Source organism: Rhizophagus irregularis, chromosome 9, assembly GCF_026210795.1.
Source record: "Rhizophagus irregularis chromosome 9, complete sequence".
In the NCBI taxonomy this organism is placed as follows: Eukaryota; Fungi; Glomeromycota; class Glomeromycetes; order Glomerales; family Glomeraceae; genus Rhizophagus; species Rhizophagus irregularis.
In genome coordinates this window covers 716,126-736,729 of record NC_089437.1, presented here as the reverse complement: position 1 = coordinate 736,729, position 20,604 = coordinate 716,126, and the positions used below count along the sequence as shown (strand labels likewise).

Sequence of the window (20,604 nt, the reverse complement as noted above, 5' to 3'; positions counted from 1 at the left end):
AAAAACACATTTCTTTATAGACAAGTGTCAATTTTTTCACCAATTTTGGTCTCTACGTTCTTCCTGAAACATTATCATATGAGTTTTGCTATAGGAAAAAAATTTTCGAAAAAATTCTTAAAAAATTTAGAAAAATCCTATCATCCTGTTACTAACGAAGAAGACATATATTTCACATACTCTTCTCCCAATAAACGAAACAATATGACTTTCAGTCAACCTGCAGGTTCTACTCAAACTGTTAACAATACTATAACGGATACGACTATAGAAGAGGCATCATCCACCTCTCCCACTCATATTCTCTCGCACAGCGAAATCGAACTTACATCACGTGACTCACAGGAAAATGATATTCACACGCAAACACCAATCACTGAAAATTTGACTTTTATGGAGGAAGATCCTATTGAACCTAACCCCGATAAGGGGAAATTACCAGAAACACAATCAGCCACACAAACAAATACTCCTAATCCGATACAAATCACGGTGCTAAATGATATTTTTAAACAGACACCACAAGCTTCAAACAAAGCACACAAAGGATTTATTCCTAGAGATAGTTTCCCACCGAAACTTTCTAACAACGAAATTATCAATCTAATAAAGATGTCATTTATCAAAGACAGTAATGCTTTTAGATTTGATGTTAATACAACATCCACATATTGATACTTTACTATTCACTTCAGAACACGTGACTCACTCGATCAATATATCGAAAAAAGTCCTGACAACCTCAAACAAGTAAAAATTTATGAACTCACCAATGAGGCTATCAACACATTAATGGAACGAAAATTCGCCAATTTAGACCAGGCCGTTATAAAAATTATGGATATCCCATACAACTACGATACATCCATGCTTATCAAACACCTTGCCGTAAAAACTGGCAGTAACGTCCTTGAACACAAGGAAATTAAAAAACCTCCAAGAAAAATTCCCAACCGCAACAATCGCGGACGTCCTATTTTCATAAAACCAGCTTACAAATAGCTTATTGTCCAATTTGACAAACAATCAGCATACGATTATTTTATGAAAGAAAACTATTGGAGCCTCGAAATCGAGAACTTCGTAGTAAGGATTTTACCTGGAAACCCTGACGACCCCGAATATAAAAAACGTACCAGTTGCTACTTTAAAATTACTGGACTCTCACTCAACACCACAGCCAAGGATATTGAACCACTTATCAAGCACGTCTATGGATGAACTTGTACCTTTACACAAACCACCAAACACTCAACTATGAAAAATGCCTATATTTACGTATCACCGGACAATTACCCAGTAGACGCGATTAATGGCGCTTCTTCACTATTTGAAGATTATAACCTCCATGTCCTACCGGGTCACCTATCACTCAAAATGTGTAACACTTGTGGATTACCACTTCACGAGACAAGAGTTTGTGATGACAAAAATTTCGATACAGACCAATCTAACCGCAAACTCTTCAAAAAATGATTTATTAATCGTAACAAGGAAAAAATTACAATCAGTGAAAACCACAGAGCCAGATATAACCACGTCATAACTCTAAACGCAAATAAGAGTTTGAACACGACGTCACAAAATTATAAGTCTAATCAACCACTAGCACGCAATTACAATAACAAAAATCCACAATCAGGCAGCTTGTTATATCCACGTCAAAACAAACAACCATACAACCACACAAACCTAGCAATAATAGCAAAAATTATAAATATGACAATTCCTATATTGCCCTGCACTTGGACAATCCTCAAATGCCAACCACCAATAATTCAGAACACAGAATTACCCAATTGGAACAACAAGTCCAATCACTTTTAGATAGTGTCAAGACACTTCAAGAAGGAAAATCTAAAGTCGATAGTACTATCGCCGATATCCACCACAACCATAATTTAATGAGTTCATCACTCCATGATATAACAACCAGACTCGACAAGTATGACACAATTATCCAACATCTCACGACTAACATTAACCTGCTTAGTCAAGAAAAGATCGCACAATCTAAAGATCGCTCCATCAAATCATCAAAAAGAACATCACCATACGAACAATCTTCGTATAGGGCAGCAAAAACTAGATATAATCTAAGAAACAATAAACAAGGAAACATCACAGCGGAAGACAGTGAACAGCCCTTAGCAACTGATGAAGACACTGACGCCCCCAATGATACCGTTATATCAGACGGTGCCGTCTTTGAAGGAATCATTGACGAACTATCGAACACAACACCAACTGAGACTAAGTTCTCAGTTAAATCTTATAACCCTCTTAACCTCCTCCCGCAGTTTAATGCGACGCGTTGATTACGTGTCTACCATTAATACTTTCACCTCCTTTTCTTTCTTTTGGATATACTTTTCGGATTTACCCATTTAGTTTTTAACGGCTTAAATATTTCGATTCACATATTGATACTTTTTTATATAATTTTTTTTATGGAATACACCAATTTGAAATCCCCGGCTGACCTCGAAAATCAGCCTTTTGAACCCGTTTTACAATATTCTTATTCTAAATATAACAATAATACAAAAACACAAAAAAATCTTAAAAAACCCCAAAATCACAAAAATATCAATCAAAATTTCCACACCCCATACAACAATGATACATATACATCAAATTCACGAAATTACATTCGTGAACCTCGTAATGAAGAAGATGAAAACATGTTAAATTATATCGAATATAACCTACTCGACGATAATGATACAATAGGGATGGCGTCTACCTCTCAACTACACGACACTCCTATACCATCATCTCCCCAATTACGTACACAATTTATTGATTACCATAAGTTTGGTACAATTAATATTCAAGGAGGATTTAATAATAAATTAAATGATATCCTCCATTTTTTTACACTTAACAATTACGATATACTTATCTTAACCGAAACCGGTCTCCATCAATATACCAATATAGACATGGACTTAAATAAAACAATACACTCAACACACTTACTCCCGTCATTGAATAATGACAATACTAAACAAAATATTCATGTTTATACAGATAACAAAGGATATACCAAAGGCAGTGGAGTCTCTATGATAATCACAGATCAGCTGCAAAAACATATCATTAAAACCAACACTTTTTTTGGTCGTATCTTAACGGTAGACCTGTGCTTTAAGGGCAACCATTATATCAAATTTATATGTTGTTACTTACCAGCTAACGCCATCGATGACAAAGAATTAATTATTAAATGTTATAAGGAAATTGAAAATATTTTAACCAACGCTATGCATAATCATTTTGAATGTATAGTTTTAGGAGATTTAAATATTAGCTTTGACAAATTGAAAAAATCCAATCATTATCCCATTTGGAGACGAGAAATTAAAACAATCTTTAAAAATTTTGGCCTCAAAGACTTACTCAAATTCTTTTACGAACGTCCATCACCAACATATAGTTCCAATAGAAACGAAGGACTAGATATACAATCTCGTATTGATTATATATTCACTTCGTCCAACATTCTTCATTATAGTTTTTACGCTTATACTCATAGCGTTTCTGAAGACCTTTTACTACAGATCATAAGGCTCTAAGTTGTTACTTGACTCAAGACTACTTTAGAAACAAATTCAATAGCTCTAGGAAAAGCTTAGAAAAATCACCTACGTACAAACCTAATACCAATCCTCAAATCCACTATAAATACCGTTCTATGACCACAGAATCCTGGTCTAATTACAAACTTACCAACGGTATTATATATCGACAACATATTAACAATTCGACCTCACCGGATTTAACACCGGAACAACAAATTGAATTCTATTGATCTAATATTAAAGATATTATTAACCAAACCAAAGAAAAATGTATTCCCTTTTCTACACATAAGAAATATACGAAACATGATCGTCCCCTTTATCTAAGACAAAATAATAATAAAATACTCACACTTCGTACGATTTTACGAAAATTCTCTAACATTAAAATTAATAGAATAAGAGGTGATCACGATAAATGGAAAGATTATTGGAAACCTTGGAGTACATTACGAAAACAAATTCTGGTCATAGATGTTCACTTCAATGCCAAACGTACTATTTGGTTACCAGTTAATTTGACGATCGATAATATATTCGATGTCAAAAAAGATTTACAAAGCCTTTTACGAGTAACTATTGTTTTACACAAAAAAGAAGAAGATTTATGGACTATCAATAATATTAATAAATATATCAACGATAGGAATAATAATTTAATCCACGATCAAAAAAGGATGATTAATAGTATCCTTGAATGCAAACCTCAAAAGATAACCTTAGATCGTTTACATTACTACAATCAACAAACTAATCAATTTCAATTTACTAATAATCCACATATTATAGCAGAACAATCTAATTTACATTTTCAACGTTTAGGAAAAGACCTTAATGAAATTAATGATGTTAAAAAATATATGTCAATTCAAGACCTCCCGCTATATTGGAGATCGACCTATGAACCCATCAATAATCGTAATTGTAAACATATGAATTCATTATCAGAGGATTTCTCAATTGAAGAATTATCCCAAGTTATTTCATCACTTCCAAATAATAAAGCCGCTGGCATCTCTGGCATTACATACGAAGATATCAAACATACACATCAAGATTTCAGAGAATATATTAAACAATTTTTTAACTATATTATGCAGGTCCAAATTTACCCACGGGATTGGTTACATGCATTTCTTTTCCTATACCCAAACCGAAGGCTTGGGACTGCAAAATAGAAAACACACGACCTATAGTCTTGTTGGAAACGTTCAGAAAATTATTCGTTAAAATTTTGACACAAAGAATTAACACTACGCTTACGACGTACAACCTGATTAATGAAAACAATTGGGCGGATTTGACGGGACAATCAACGTTACAACCATTACAAGTTATCCAACATATAATTGAATCTGCTTACAAGGACAAAAAACAGCTCTGGATTGGTCCACAAGACCTTAGCAAGGCCTATGATAGAGTTAATCTATCTTTATTGAAATTAGCTTTAGAACGCCTCCACTTTTCTGATAAAATTACCACTCTTTTAATATCTTTATTTAGTGATCGGAAAAATAATGTTATTTTACCTTTTGGCTTATCCGCTGACTATGATGTAATTCAAGGCATAGACTAAGGCGAAGTCATTAGTCCGATTTTATGGATTATTTATTATGATCCTATGTTCTCACACTTATCACAATTAACCGAAAATTTACACATTACCCATATCAACAAAATTAATAATATATACCAACTGGACACAGACCTACAGATAGATTATTCATCATCAGTAGTGCATCAGGAAATTATATAGTGCGAAAAGTTGCGCAAGTTTACACATCATAATATTTCGTAAGCTTCCAGACCCGCCGCAAGTTTGCGTAAGCGTAATATTTTGTAACTTTTTAAAATATTTCGAAATATTACGATATGCAAAGCTTTGTAATTTTACGATTTGTAATATTCCGTAATTTTGCGGTTCGCAATATTTTGTAATTTTACATAATATTTCGTAAGTTTTCAGACCCGCCGCAAGTTTGCGTAAGCGTAATATTTTGTAACTTTTTAAAATATTTCGTAATATTACTGTATGCAAGGCTTCGTAATTTTACGATTCGTAATATTCCGTAATTTTACTGCGTAATACTTCGCAACTTTTTAAAATATTTCGAAATTCTATGATGCGTAATGTTCCATAATTTGACGATTCGTAATATTCTGTGATTTTACACAACTTAATATTTCGTAATATTTCAAAATATTTCGATAAATAATACTTCATTTTCTGTACTATAAGTTTATATAATGTATGTTTTATTAGATATAATTTTATTAAACCATAAAAAATTACAAGTATTTATTAATATATACAGAATACATAAAAGTAAAAAAAGAAAGAGTAGAGTAACAATATTATTAGACGTAAAAAGAAGAGAAACAGCTATAGTAACGTTAGTATTAGATATAAAGATAAAAGAAATATTGTTATTATTGTTAGTATTAAGGTAAAAAGAGTTAAAGAAACAGTAAAAGGAGTAAAAGAAACATGGATATTATCGTTAGTATTAAAGTACAAGTAAAAAGAAATAAAGGAAACGTAGATAGTATTGTTAGTATTACGACATAAAGTAACAAAGAGGTAAAAAAAAAACGCGTTAATATTAAAATAATTAGTATTAATAAATAAATATTTCTATACCTGCAAAGTAATTGAACAAAAGAATAAAGAAATAAAGAGAAAGGAAAAAATAAACATGTTGTTAGTATTGTTAGTATCGTTAGTATTAAAGTACAAGTAAAAAGGAATAAAGGAAACATGGATATTATTGTTAGTATTACGATACAAAATAACAAAGAGGTAAAAAAAAATGAAAATAATTAGTATTAATAAACAAATATTTCTATACCTGCAAAGCAATAAATTATGAAATATATGTAAATATATTGTATATAATTAAAGAAATAATAGAAAGAAGAGACAAAAAATTTAAAAATATTGAACAAAAGAATAAAGAAATAAGAAACAAAAATAAATAAGACAAAAACGCGTGCATGATTAAATGATTAAATGATTAAATCACATGCAAGAATCAGCCTAATTTTGATTGGCCAGAAATCATGTACATCGTATAGCGGGTGTGACATAAATAAATCGTGACTGAAATTTGTGTTCAATTTGTGTTCAATTTGTGTTAATAATTCTGGTAAAAAATTATTAATTTTGGCCAAATTTCGTTAAATTTGTTAAATTTGTGTTGAGTTTGTGTTGAATTTGTGTTGCGTAATTTTTTATTTATCACAAGGGGATGATATTTAGTAATTGCATGTATGACGTACAAGATTTTTTTTTATGATTTTTTTAAGAAATGTACGCAAAATATTTAATCAGAATATAATTGTTTTATTTTTAAATATGATATATTGATGATTTTTTTTTAAAAAAAAAATTGATTTTTTTAAAATTCAATAGAATGTGCTAATAATAAATTGGTTTATTTTTAAATATAATATATTGATATTTATATTTAAATAACCAAAACATGTACATGATTTTTAATTATTTTTAATTGAAAACATGTACATGATTTTTAATTATTTTTAATTGAAATCATGTACATGATTTTTAATTATTTTTAATTGAAATCAAACTAAGATTTTTTTTTTTAAAAAAAAATTAAAATAAATTAAGTGATTTATATTTATATTTAGAATCATGATATTTATATTTAGATAATCCATATCCGCATGAGATTTAATTAATATGTTTAATGATGAAAAGTCTAATAAATTAAATTTTAATTGAAACGAGAAATAAAATCAAACCAAAGAGGTATTGTTCAAATTTTATTTAAAGTGACATTTTACGACTTTCTTTCAAATTTTTACTCATCCCAAAATCAAATTACTAATAATGCCTCGCCACACACGTCGTCGTTCCCACTATAACGTCCATTGGAACTGGGCTATGATGGACGAACTTGTTGACATACGCCGAGACAGAAACCGCGCCTACCACAATATTAATGGTAGAAGCCGCCAAGATTTTTGGGACTCTGTTGCCAATAGGTTCATATGACTAATATCTATAATTTCTTTAAGAAAGAATTTAAATTCAAATTAACCAATCCATTTAATTGAATCAGAATAAATAGAATATTTCGAACGAGGGTTTCCGGGCAACAGTGCAGCCAAAAGTGGAGGAACCTCGTCAGGGATTACCATGTAAGTAAATAAATAACATTACATTCATATAAATTAAATGTATTTACCGAATATTCAAACTGATTTTGATATTTAGAACTATGTCCTTTATCGTAATGGTAACCCTGGGCGGCGGCTGTGGACGCGTACCGGCGCAAGATATTATCGCGAATTTAGAACGAGATTTTGGGAGAGGCCGGGTAATTATACTATAATAAAATTTATAATTAATATTTACGTTCATGTTTTAAATTTGATAAATTTGATCAATTTTAGTCACGCGTGATGATCGTAGGGCAAGGAGAAACTTACCTACGTATCGTAGAAGAAGATAATTATTTTTATTTTTTTATTATTTATTAAGTGAGTAGCTAGGCCCAGTCCGTACCAAATATCGGCTGGAGACTCACGTTTTTTTTGGGCTGTGACTGATACTGACGTCCACGCCGTACAGCCTGGGTACTATTTTATAAAATAGTAGCGAACAAGTATCAAATGTGTATTTTTTTTATTAAGTTATAATAAAAATTAGAATTTACTTTAATTTTTAACATAAAAATTGTAAATAATAAAAAATTCGTAAATAAAAATAAATTTGCTTTCCCAAACTTAAAAAAAAGGTGTTTATATAAAAGAAAAGGTGTTTATATTATTTTTGATTATTCAATAGTATCACATGCCCCTTGTATACATTCTACTGCATATGCAGTTTACAATCTCGTAAATTTTCGAAATATTTCAACCGTAATATTACGCAGGTTTACAGTTTCGTAAATTTTCGAAATATTTCAACCGTAATATTACGCAGGTTTACAGTTTCGTAAATTTGCAGAATATTTTGACCGTAATATTACGCAGGTTTACAGTTTCGTAAATTTTCGAAATATTTTAACCGTAATATTACGCAGGTTTACAGTTTCGTAAATTTTCGAAATATTTCAACCGTAATATTACGCAGGTTTACAGTTTCGTAAATTTTCGAAATATTTCAACCGTAATATTACGCAGGTTTACAGTTTCGTAAATTTTCGAAATATTTTAACCGTAATATTACGCAGGTTTACAGTTTCGTAAATTTTCGAAATATTTCAACCGTAATATTACGCAGGTTTACAGTTTCGTAAATTTTCGAAATATTTCAACCGTAATATTACGCAGGTTTACAGTTTCGTAAATTTGCAGAATATTTTGACCGTAATATTGCGTAAATCTTACGATATTGAAAACTCACGTAATATTTTAACCGTAATATCACATAAATCTTACGAAATTGTAAACTTACGTAATATTTTGAAATTTTTCGAAATATTATGCCATAAACTTTCGTAAACTTACAAAATCGTAAACTTACGCAATTTTTCACGCTATAAAATTTCCTGATGTGGGTTACCTTGACGACACCAGTTGGTTCGCATCTTCCAAATCACAATTGGAATCAAATCTCCAAATAGCGAATTCCTTTTACGATATGGCGAACATTACTATTAATCATGACAAATACACTATCCTTACTAATAACCCTAAATTTTGTAATAAGGATTTACAATTCCAGGTCACCCCTTCCAAATTTATTACGATTAGAACAGCGCCGCGTGCCTCGTCCAATCGAATTCTTGGAATCTACATCAACACATTTAATTCACATACGCCAACGTTAAATAAGATTAAAAAAATAGTTAATCATTTCGCGTATACAATGCGCTTCAAGAAAATAACCCATGACCACCTTATTTACATTATTAACAAAGTATTATTACCCAAATTAGAGTATATTAACCAATTTACTATCTTCACGCGCTCACAATGTGATTCTTTATTAGCCCCAGTTAAAAAACTTTTTAAACAACATTTAAAATTACCAATTTCTACACATAATAACATTATTCATAACAAACTATTTCCGTCTATCAATAGTTTTTTTTATAATCAATTTTATTTACATATATCAATAGTTAATGTTATTTTTAATACCCCTATGTTTTCTACTATTGGTTTGCAAAAAATTTTAAATACACAATATGATTTTTGGATTCCTAATTTTCCGACGTCCAAAGATTTATCTAATCCTATTTCTTCAAATTACCAATCCCTTTTAACTAGACAATTACGTTTATTTAATAATTTTTATATTACTTTTTTACCACACTGTAATACATCTGTTTCCGGTGGTGGTAATTCTATAGTATCATATTTTAATTCAAATAAGTTTTTACACTCTTTATCAAGTAGCGACCTCCAAAGCTTGCGGAAAAAACGCATAATGTTCATGGACCAGTTAACGTCCATCAATGGTTCTTACTTAAGCACCTGGAAAGATGTCAAAAAACAAAACCCTAAGGCAAATTTTAAAGGACCTACACCCAAGTGGTTTCAACAACTTGAAAAATCCAACATTATTACGGCCGAAAATTCACGCCACCTTTTACAAAATTTAAATGTTTCCCCACCAGCCCGATACGACTCCATGTCTCCTCCTGTACGAAAAACATCTAATTACCGCCCTAAGAATGAATGGACTATTTCTTGGGACCTTGTACACTAATGTGAATTATACGGCAAGACGATTGAACAACAAAATGACCTTTACAGTACTAGCCTTACTTATCGAACACATTATATTCCAGTTGTAGACGCTGACACTAGATCCAATTTAACATCCAAAAAAGTCACCCCCATTTTGCGCCCTTGTCCTGGACAATGTGGTCATAGTGTACCTTTTAGTGGCGCACTGGTCGAAATTAAAACTTTCGACCGTTAAGAGCTTTCGGCATAAATTTTGCTGATTGGTCATGTGATTCGTCACATTTTTTGACCAATGGTAAAAATCGGTAAAATCAATCACAAATCGACTGATACTGATTGTTAAACGAAACCTCGTTCAGTCTTTTGGTGAAAAATCGACTTATACTGATTGTTATACGAAAAATGGTTACTTGAGATCGTTCAGTAAAATTTTGCCGATTGGTCATATAAATCGACACATTTTTGCCAAATGGAAAAAATCAAAAAAATATGTTCTTTTTTAATTTGAATTTATAATTGTTTACATTGTTTATATTCAGTGCATAATCATTAACGAAAAATTTTAATTGTAAAAATGAATTTCAACTCGTCTTTCGTCAAGAAATTATAATAAAAATACTACAAAAGAATCTTTATTTGGAAATTTCGTAAAAATTTCGTAAAAATGAAATTTCGTCTAATAAACGTGTCTCTCGACAAGTAATTATGAAATTTTTTTTTTTTTAAAAAAATAATAATAATTTGGCTGATTTTTACTAAAAACACTTAATTATTAACGAATTTGGAGTTTGCGATTAATTGGATTAATCGCCAAATATTCAATAGCATTACTCCGAGTAGAAATTCAATATTTTGATGGTATAAATCGACAAAGGATATTATGTACAGGAATAATACAATCGCGGCTTTTATCATAAAATTCAGATTTCCACAACTCGACGTTACAGCTCTCATCTTCATCATCAATATGAAAATAATATCGACTTTCACTCGTACTAGCTGGTCGATACCAACGAATATATGCCAAATTATGTTCCATTTGTCCATTTGGCAAGTCGACTGTATGTTTGAAGAAGTATTGAATTTGTCCAGGATAACTGTCGACTTCCCCATCACTAGTTATAAATTTGGCTAGGACATACGAGCTTTTTGTATGTCGAACTGACATTGCGGAGCCAAATACTTCAGAACCAATTCGGCATCTTCCAAATTGATTTATCTTTACTCGAATTGTTATAGAATCTTGGATAATTTCATCTGCTGGTTTGCGAAACTTGTACATTTCGACATAAGAAGCATTATAAAAAGCAACCATCAGTTCGAGCATTGATTCGGTCATTATTGCTTCGGAACTAGGCTTCAGCATTTCTCCAGGAAACGAGTAATAGTCGATTCCTGTATGTTTTTAGCATTTAGCCAAAACCGCTCTAGTTCATCTGAAGAAAATTGGTCCGCAGCCGATATTGAACCAGTTGTGGGTCGATCTTCAAGCAATTCTAAACCTTTCATTTGAATGTCAGAACTAATGATATCTCCAATTCGATTATCATTCATTATCCGACGCATTATTTCCGGTTCAATTTGTCTATTACTTGTTGGCAACGAGCCTTAAAAATTATTAAAAATAAGACTAACAATGTAAACATCTGAATAAAGTAAAAAAAGTAAAAAAAAAGAATATCTTACCGAGTATTCCATTCATACGCTCAAATGAAAAACACCAAAATGCATATAATGGACCAAAATCATTCGAACAATCGCACAAATGGAGCGAAAGGTGAAGATTAGGCGTAATTTTTACTCTTCCATAGTGTACTTCAATAAGCTTAATTATTTTAATTAGCCTCTCATGAGCTTCTTCCATTAATTCAATTTCTAAAATTCGGCTTACTAAAATAGAACAAACTCTAACGAAATGTGTCAAGATTTTTCGATCTTTTGACGGTAAATGTTCCCACAATGAGGTAGTTGCGTAGATCATAAAGAAAATTCGCCACTGATCGGCTGTATAGTTCGAAAACCCTTCTCCGCGCTCAATATTTCCGGGAATTCATCCCAAATCAGCCGGTATTTTGAATTGATTCATTTTTTCTTGAATCTTCTTTAGATCGTTCGGGGTTAAAACACCCTTGTCGATCCAAATCCTCTTCATTATCCACCTCGCAATTCCTAAGAATAAGCAGTGCATTGGATCTACAATAATAAAATGAATTGGGTCAAAGTACGGCAATCGAAGTAACTCCGACCATCTAACCCCTTTTTCACTAACGAAATTCTTTCTTGAATTGGTGGAATTGCAACTTCGCCATGCAAGAGCATTCCGACGATGTTCGGTCGAATCGCGAGTAATGAACCAATTCTCCATATCCTCCATACCTGCAAAATTATGTTGGTGGTCTTCATAATTTGCTCGTTTCATACACCGATGGCAAGAAACCAAAGCTGAAATATGCCCGCATATTTTCCGAGCAGCAGGGATATCGCACAAAATTAGTACTAAAGCTGCACGAATATTTTTCCGTTTTGGCACTCAAATGTTCGATTTAAAGTTATTCCACTCCATAGTAACTCTAATTCATTGACAATAGGCGCAATATAATGATTAATCTTGTGCAAGCTTACTTCGTTCAGTCCTGGTAGTAGACCGAGAACCAGCAAATTTTCGCGCTTGAACCGAATGTTACGGGGTAAATTACAGATAGCCGCGTAAATTACCCCGATACTATAAAATGTACCATCGTAGGGCTGGAACCAATCAAGGTTTATCATTAGTCCTAGATGTGAATCGGCTACTTCTGGTCGGAAAAATTTGGCTGAATTTTCATCGTCAGTTTCTCTGAATGTTTTCCAGATTTGACCGTCATATATATCAGTCAGTATGTTATCGAATTGTCGATGATTTGACCAATGTCGAAGTAACCGTTCAAAGTGAGGCCGACGATATAGAGCTTCCAATTGTTGATGAATCGGTACAAACGGATATATTAATTCTGGCTTTTTAACCTCTCTCTCAGCCAAGACCGTTTGACACGATTTCGTCCTTCGAGACGCAGAATTTGGAAATTTGACGTGACTGCATCTTATGATACTGATACTGTCATTTTTTTGAATTTCGTCCATGTCTGTCTTATTATATAATTTATGACATTTCGGACATGGCACGAAACTATGGAAACGATCTTTCAGGCCAAGTTGAATTCTTGCCAGATATAGAGAGTCAGGAAAGCTATCGTAAATATCTCCACCGATTTCTTTTAACACTATTTTCATGAATTTTAGTTGAGATTCGGTCGCTGTTTCAGGGAGATTGAACTTTTTTCGAAAGGTCATCATCCACAATAAAATCCATGAAAATTTATCATCTATTGTCGTTTTTTCTTCCTCTTGATATGACTTAAAATCTGGCGGTGAATAATTTTCAAAAGTATCGGCAAAAGTTCCATCATCTGACTCATTGCCATCAGAAGAAGAAGTATCAGTATGTTGTTCATAATCAGAATTGCTCAAATCTTCTGTTCCTGAATGTTCAAGCATAATTTGTGGGCGATTTGCGTAGCTTCTTGTACGGCTTCGAGGTAAAAAAATATATTCGTTTTCGTTGTATTCTGGAGTTGTCGAATTATCTTTTTCATTTAATGGAATTGTTGTCGAATCTTCTTCAAAAGGAGTTATTACCGAAATTTCTTCATTTAATGGAGATATCAAAATATCTTCATTTATCGGATTTTCTTCTAACGAAGTTATTGTCGAATCCTCTTCTTGATTAATTAGTAACAATGAAGCCAAACCACTATTAAGATTCGAGTCAGTTGTGTTTTCCGCCGCTTCGTGAAGCATTTTGGTTCGTGTTACAACCAGTTTTCCATTACATTTGTCACAATTAAGGATGACGCCGCAAATAGGCAATTGCGGAATAATTGCGATTTGCGGTATTGCGGAATATTGCGGATTTTGAAGTCTAAATATCCGCAAATCTGCAATTCGCAATTATTCGCAATTCCGCAAATATTCCGCAATTCCGCAAATGATCTAAAGTACCGCAATTCAATTGCGGTACAATTGCGGTACTTTACGAAATTGCGGAACATTTGCGGATTTGCAGATTTGCCAATTATAGTCCGCCAGTCCGACACAGATTATCAGATGAATTGCGTAGTACAAATCATCTGATGATCTCTTTTTTTTTTTTATTGAAGTTTCTGGACAAAAATTATGACTGAACTTTTTAAAATGGAGTCATATAGATAAGGAGAAACCGGACAGCAAGTTGTTTTTTTTAATAAATTTATTTTTTTTTTGATTTTGTAGAGTTGCCGGACGAAAAGTATGGCCGGACTTTTGAAATTGAGGTAAGAGAAGGACCGGGAAGGATTTTTGTTATTTTTTTTTTAATTTATTTTTTTTTCATTTTTGTAGTGTTGCCAGATGAAAAGCTCAAGATAAGGGAAGACCGGGAAGGGTTTTCGTTATTTTTTTAATAACTAATTTATTTTTTTTTTGTTTTTGTTGAAGCATGACCGGACTTTTGAAATTAAGGTAAGGAAGGACCAGGAAGGGTTTTTGTTGCTTTTTTTTTTAATATTTTCAAACTAATTTATTTTTTTTTCATTTTTGTAGAGTTGCCAAACGAAAAGCACGACCAAACTTCTGGAATTGAGGTAAGGGAGGACCGGGAAGGGATTTTGTTACTTTTTTTTAATAATTTTCACTAATTTATTTTTTTTTCGTTTTTGTAGAGTTGCCAGACGAAAAGTATGACCAGAATTCTGGATTGAGGTAAGGGAGGACCGGAAAATTTTCGTTATTTTTTTTTGATAAATTTAATTAATTTATTTTTTTTTCTTTTCGTAGGGTTTTAATAATTAAAGACACGACCAGAATTTTGAAATTGAGGTAAGGGAGAGCCGAAGGAAAAGATGTTTGTTGCTAATTTTCTTTAAAAAGAAACGTCACTAACATTTCTTTTCTTTTTATAGGGTTGCTGGATGAAAATATATATAGCGGGGAGACTTATTTTAAAAATGGACAAAATTGTCCAGAATTTTTTCTAAGAAATGGCACAGTTATGCAATTTAGAAAAATATCGGTCTATGCTTAAGACGAATGATAAACAAACAAATAAATAAATAAATAAATTTATTATATTGATTTAAAAACATTTTTATTTATTTATCGTTATAAACGTTTAAAAAATAATTTATTATTTAAAAACATTAGCCAATCAGAATTGTGGAATTGCGGATTACTAACCGCAATTTGACTCCAAAATCCGCAATATTGCGGATTTGAAAAATCATTTGAGGGCCCATCCTTAGTCACAATAACAAGGGACTTTGGTTCTTTTTTTGCTAAACCTTCTAGAAGATAGTCGGTTTGCTATCCTTTCCGAACCCATAATTTGATTAATCGATCTTCTTCTCGTCATGTTTTATAAAATTTGATAAAGAATCGGTTATAATTAATATGTACTTTAAAATTTAACGAAATTTTGACAAATGAAGTCAATTTTTCTCTTGAAAATTAAAATTTTATGAAATTTTTTTTTAATTTGAAAATTTCGGTTAAATTGATCCGTTAGCAATTGATTTAATAAAAGTTTAATTTCGAGATTTTGATTTAGTCGATTTAATTAAATTTTCAATCATGAGAAATTTTTTTAATTTGAAAATTTCGGTTAAATTGATCTGTTAGCAATTGATTTAATAAAAGTTTAATTTCGAGATTTTGATTTAGTCGATTTAATTAAATTTTCAATCATGAGAAATTTTTTTAATTTGAAAATTTCGGTTAAATTGATCCGTTAGCAATTGATTTAATAAAAGTTTAATTTCGAGATTTTGATTTAGTCGATTTAATTAAATTTTCAATCATGAGAAATTTTTTTAATTTGAAAATTTCAGTTAAATTGATCCGTTAGCAATTGATTTAATAAAAGTTTAATTTCGAGATTTTGATTTAGTCGATTTAATTAAATTTTCAATCATGAGAAATTTTTTTAATTTGAAAATTTCGGTTAAATTGATCCGTTAGCAATTGATTTAATAAAAGTTTAATTTCGATTAGACTTTTTTTAATGATTAATTAACTTATAAATCAAATTTCGGTTTTATTTTTATCAAATAAACTTTTTCCCAGGAAAGCTTATTTTGAATTTATAAAGCTCCATCAATCGAATTTTTTTCGCAAAAATAATTTTATTTTTTCGATAAACAATTCTCGTAATTTTTATAAAATCTGCAATACATTTTTATATTGATCAACTTTTATATAAATCGAACAATATTTTTCGTCATTTTGAAAGAAAGTACTATGTTATTTACTAATTTTACTATTCTTCTGTTTATTAAAATCTCTATAAAGAATGAAACGATCTGGAAAAAAAAGTGTCAAAAAAAGTCGTCAAGAGTCTCACAAACAAACTTCTTCACAGGAATTTGTAAGTTCCGATTCTCCCAAACAAACGTCGATATCGAAACAACAATCTGCAGCTTCCGGTTCCAGTTCTACCAAAACTCAAAAACAAGCGTTGAAACAACAATCCGCAGCTTCCGGTTCCATTTCTACCAAAACTCAAAAACAAACATCGATACAGGAATCCGCAGCTTCCGGTTCCAGTTCTACCAAAACTCAAAAACAAGCGTCAAAACAGGAATCCGCAGCTTCCGGTTCCAGTACTACCAAAACTCAAAAACAAGCGTCGAAACAACAATCCGCAGCTTCCGGTTCCGGTACTACCAAAACTTAAAAACAAACGTCGATACAGGAATCCGCAGCTTCCAGTTCCAGTTCTACCAAAACTCAAAAACAAACGTCGATACAGGAATCTGCAGCTTCCGGTTCCGGTTCTACCAAAACTCAAAAACAAACGTCGATACCAGAAGCTTCGGAAGATAATGGGCCATTTCGCTTAGTGGTACCATCCAGCTTGTACTCACAACAAAGCAGGATGGTACCACCGATTCGTAATGTAACCGTACATAGGGAATTAATGCCCATTACACGCACAGCCGAACCATATAGGAGCAATGTACATAGGGAATTAACGCCCATTACACGCACAGGCGAACCGTATAGGAGCAATATACATAGGGAATTAACGCCCATTACACATACCACTGAACCGTATAGGAGCAATGTACGCACTGCCGAACCGTATAGGAGCAATGTACGCATCGCCGAACCATATAGGAGAGAATCAACGCCAATTATACGTGAACCTTATAGTAGTAATTGGACTAGAGATGTAAATGGTGAGCTACAATTGACTTTTGTATTCATTTTAGAGTTCTGGTCGACTTTAACATTTTTTTAGAAACGTATGATCTCCGAGAAGAAAATGCCTACTTACGGAGAAGAATCGACGAATTAAATCGGTGTAAACGGTCGAATATCAAGCATGAAAAGATGATAAAATTCAACTACCAAATGTAATTGCCAAATGTTAAGAACGAACAAATTAATTATGAATTGGCATAGATGGATAAATAATTAGCTGAAAAGGATAAACATTTAGGAAGAGTAATGATCTACATGATGTAATATTTGTTGAATGATTGACAAAGAACCAATAGGATAAATAGAGTCGATCAATTGCGGCTTAGCAATCTTTAACAACAATAAGAACGATTAGAAAGAATAATTATAAGCCACAAAAGATAGATTATAAGCAAAACACATAAAGCGGATTGAAAGAACATATAAAATAATGTCAGAAAGATTAAAGAACATAAGATAATATAAAAGATAATATAAAAAGATAATACAAAGATATTATAAAAGATAATATATATATATAAAAGATAGCATATTAAAAGATAGCGTATTTAAACTATAGATAGTATATTAGAAAGATAGTTCAAAGATAATATGTAAAAAGAATATCAAAGATAGTATATAGATAAAATAGAAAGTAGCATAAAAATTGTATAAATAGAGAGCGGAATTCAAAGTAATTCCACAGTTCTCATCCACAGAACTCAATAAAAATATAAGTTTCATTTAATTATTTGTTAATGAAGTTTAATATTAATTAAAGGTAATAGGTTCGCCCTAAACTTTAATTAATGTTCGCTTAATTAATTTTAATTAAACAAGTGAAAATTTTAAGATGAATTAAATATATGTTTTTTGAAAAGTAATAATTCGTAGCGAAAGCTATCGAAGTTTGAAATTAAAGGTAAAAGTGGATATAATTTGAGGAAAATTTAGAGAAGTTAATTTTATTTTATATCGTTCAACGTTTTATATTACTAACGCTATTTATTTTGTGAACCAAGAATGTTGTTGTATGTTGTTCGTTAAATTTGTTGTTTGTTAATTATGTTGTTGATTAATTGCTTGTTCGTTTATTTGTTTATTTGTTCGTTTATTCGTTCGTTCGACCATGAGAATGCCCGTTCGATGTGGCAACTCTGTAAATTGATGACAGGGGGAATTGGGGGATCTCATCGGCAACTCGATAATGCAAATGGCGAGTTGCGTGACCTACGTATAGATGCCGTCGGAATTATTTTTACGGTTACGGCATGTGCCATATCACCGTAAAAAAAAGCCGCAAATCGTAAATGCCGTAATGCCGTAATTTAATTTGATGCCGTAATGCCATAATTTAATTTGGTGCCGTAATGTCGTAAATTTACATGGCGTAAATAGATAATTAAAAAATAATTCATTTACATTTATTTTTAAGAAACTTCAAATTCTCTCTTTTTTTTAGGAACGATATCACTAAGTGGAAAAGGATTTTCTTTGAAATTTACTTTAAGAAATGACATTTAACTTCGTTTCTTATTCTTTTTTTTTATTTACTAAATGTAATCAACTAAATATAATGTTTATTTATATAATTAATTTTATTCACTAATAATTATAATGTTTATTTACTAATTATCATGTTTTATAATGTTATTTAATACTAATTATAATGTAATTTCATTTACATTGTTTACTAATCTGTTTCCGATTCTTCATCAAATATTGCTTCAAAATCAATATTTGAATCCTCATAATTTATAGATTCATCAGGTTGTTGGTCCGAAATATTTGAATTCGAATTATCATCATTTTGTTCGTTAAAACTATCTAAATTCATGATATTTTCCATAATCAAATCATTAGTATTAGCATCATCATCATTCAAATCAATACTTTCATCATCCAAAACAATATCATCATCATCAATGAAAATATCATCATTATTAATCATAGCTGTAGTAATTTCTTGTAATGCAGTTTCAAGCTCATTTTCACTTAAATCACTACTAGAAAATTTTAACTCTGATTTTGCATTTGTAATATAGTAGGAGTGCATTTGAGCCATGGATTGGAGGCGATCAATATCTAACCTAAAAAAAAAAAAAATTATTAATAAATTAATATTATATTATTACTGTTATTAAAATTAAACAAATACCTTGTTCTCCGCTTTCCTATCATCCAATTTAATACTGAAAAGGCTCGTTCACATGCAGCTTGATGAGGAGTAATAGCAAATAACTTTAAAGCTAATTTTTGAATATAATTATTTGGCTGTCGACATGTTGACCACCAAAGTTCAGGCGTATCATATTCATCAGTATATTCCATATCATAAGGTGGTTCATTATCACCATATGATCGAAGTTGTGATAGCAAAATTTTGCAACTTCTTTTATTACTACCAAATTTTGACCAAATTTTCATAGCAGTTAATGCCATTTGACGAAATGTACTGTCTTGAAATTTCTTGTCTAATATGAAAAGTAGGAACAATAAATACATTATATTTAACAAATAAGTTAGAAAAATAATCAACTTTACCTCTATATCTTGGATGGAGGAAAAAGGCAACAAGATATGTATCAGTATCAAACTGTGCCCAACGTTTATTAAATATGTTAATACAATTCTTTTTGAAATTTGGATCAAAATAATTTGAAATCTTTTTAATTTCAACTGCCATCTGAATTAATTGCAAAAAAATTGATGCCATATTACTCGAATTAGCTTCAACAGCTTGAATTGCTTTTTTAGCAGGTGCAAGAATTGTATGAAGTTGTTCAACATCTTGAAAAAACTGGCGATTTCGAAGAAGATTTTTTATTGCTATTGCATTAATAAAAATTTCAGTTTGAGTTTCAAGAACCTAAATTATAATCCAAAAATAAATATTATTAATTTTAGTTTATTATTAAATATGTTATTATTTGTTAACTTACATTTTTGAGATTATTTTCCAAACGGATAATTGAGTCACAACAAGTCCATGCAGTAGACCACCTTGTTTTTACTGATGTCTTAAGGCCACCTCCTTCTGTTAAAGTTTGAATAATATCTTTTTGGAGATTTGCACCTGCACGATATGATGTTTTAAAAA

General features: G+C 31.1%; 3 protein-coding genes across 4 annotated transcripts; all 3 read left to right on the top strand.

Moving 5' to 3' along the window:
* Nucleotides 1–78: 78 nt before the first annotated feature.
* OCT59_029193 (uncharacterized protein) lies at nt 79–675 on the top strand (the record flags this gene model as incomplete). Its single annotated transcript, XM_025327677.2, has 1 exon — nt 79–675. The coding sequence occupies one exon, from the start codon at nt 79–81 to the stop codon at nt 673–675; it is 597 nt and encodes a 198-aa protein (XP_025170058.2).
* Nucleotides 676–1,760: 1,085 nt separating this feature from the next.
* On the top strand, nt 1,761–2,318 carry OCT59_029192 (uncharacterized protein; the record flags this gene model as incomplete). Its single annotated transcript, XM_025327678.1, has 1 exon — nt 1,761–2,318. The coding sequence occupies one exon, from the start codon at nt 1,761–1,763 to the stop codon at nt 2,316–2,318; it is 558 nt and encodes a 185-aa protein (XP_025170059.1).
* A 14,293-nt stretch (nt 2,319–16,611) lies between these two features.
* Nucleotides 16,612–17,619, top strand: OCT59_029191 (uncharacterized protein; the record flags this gene model as incomplete). 2 transcript variants are annotated; one of them, XM_025327679.1, is made up of 3 exons in its annotated part: nt 16,612–16,978; nt 17,081–17,493; nt 17,563–17,619. In XM_025327679.1, 3 exons carry the CDS (start codon nt 16,612–16,614, stop codon nt 17,617–17,619), a joined length of 837 nt encoding a protein of 278 aa, XP_025170061.1. The 2 variants fall into 2 exon arrangements, with proteins under 2 accessions (XP_025170061.1, XP_065994547.1); XM_066142110.1 differs by lacking the exons at nt 17,081–17,493; nt 17,563–17,619 and having other exon boundaries at nt 16,612–16,995.
* Nucleotides 17,620–20,604: the final 2,985 nt, after the last annotated feature.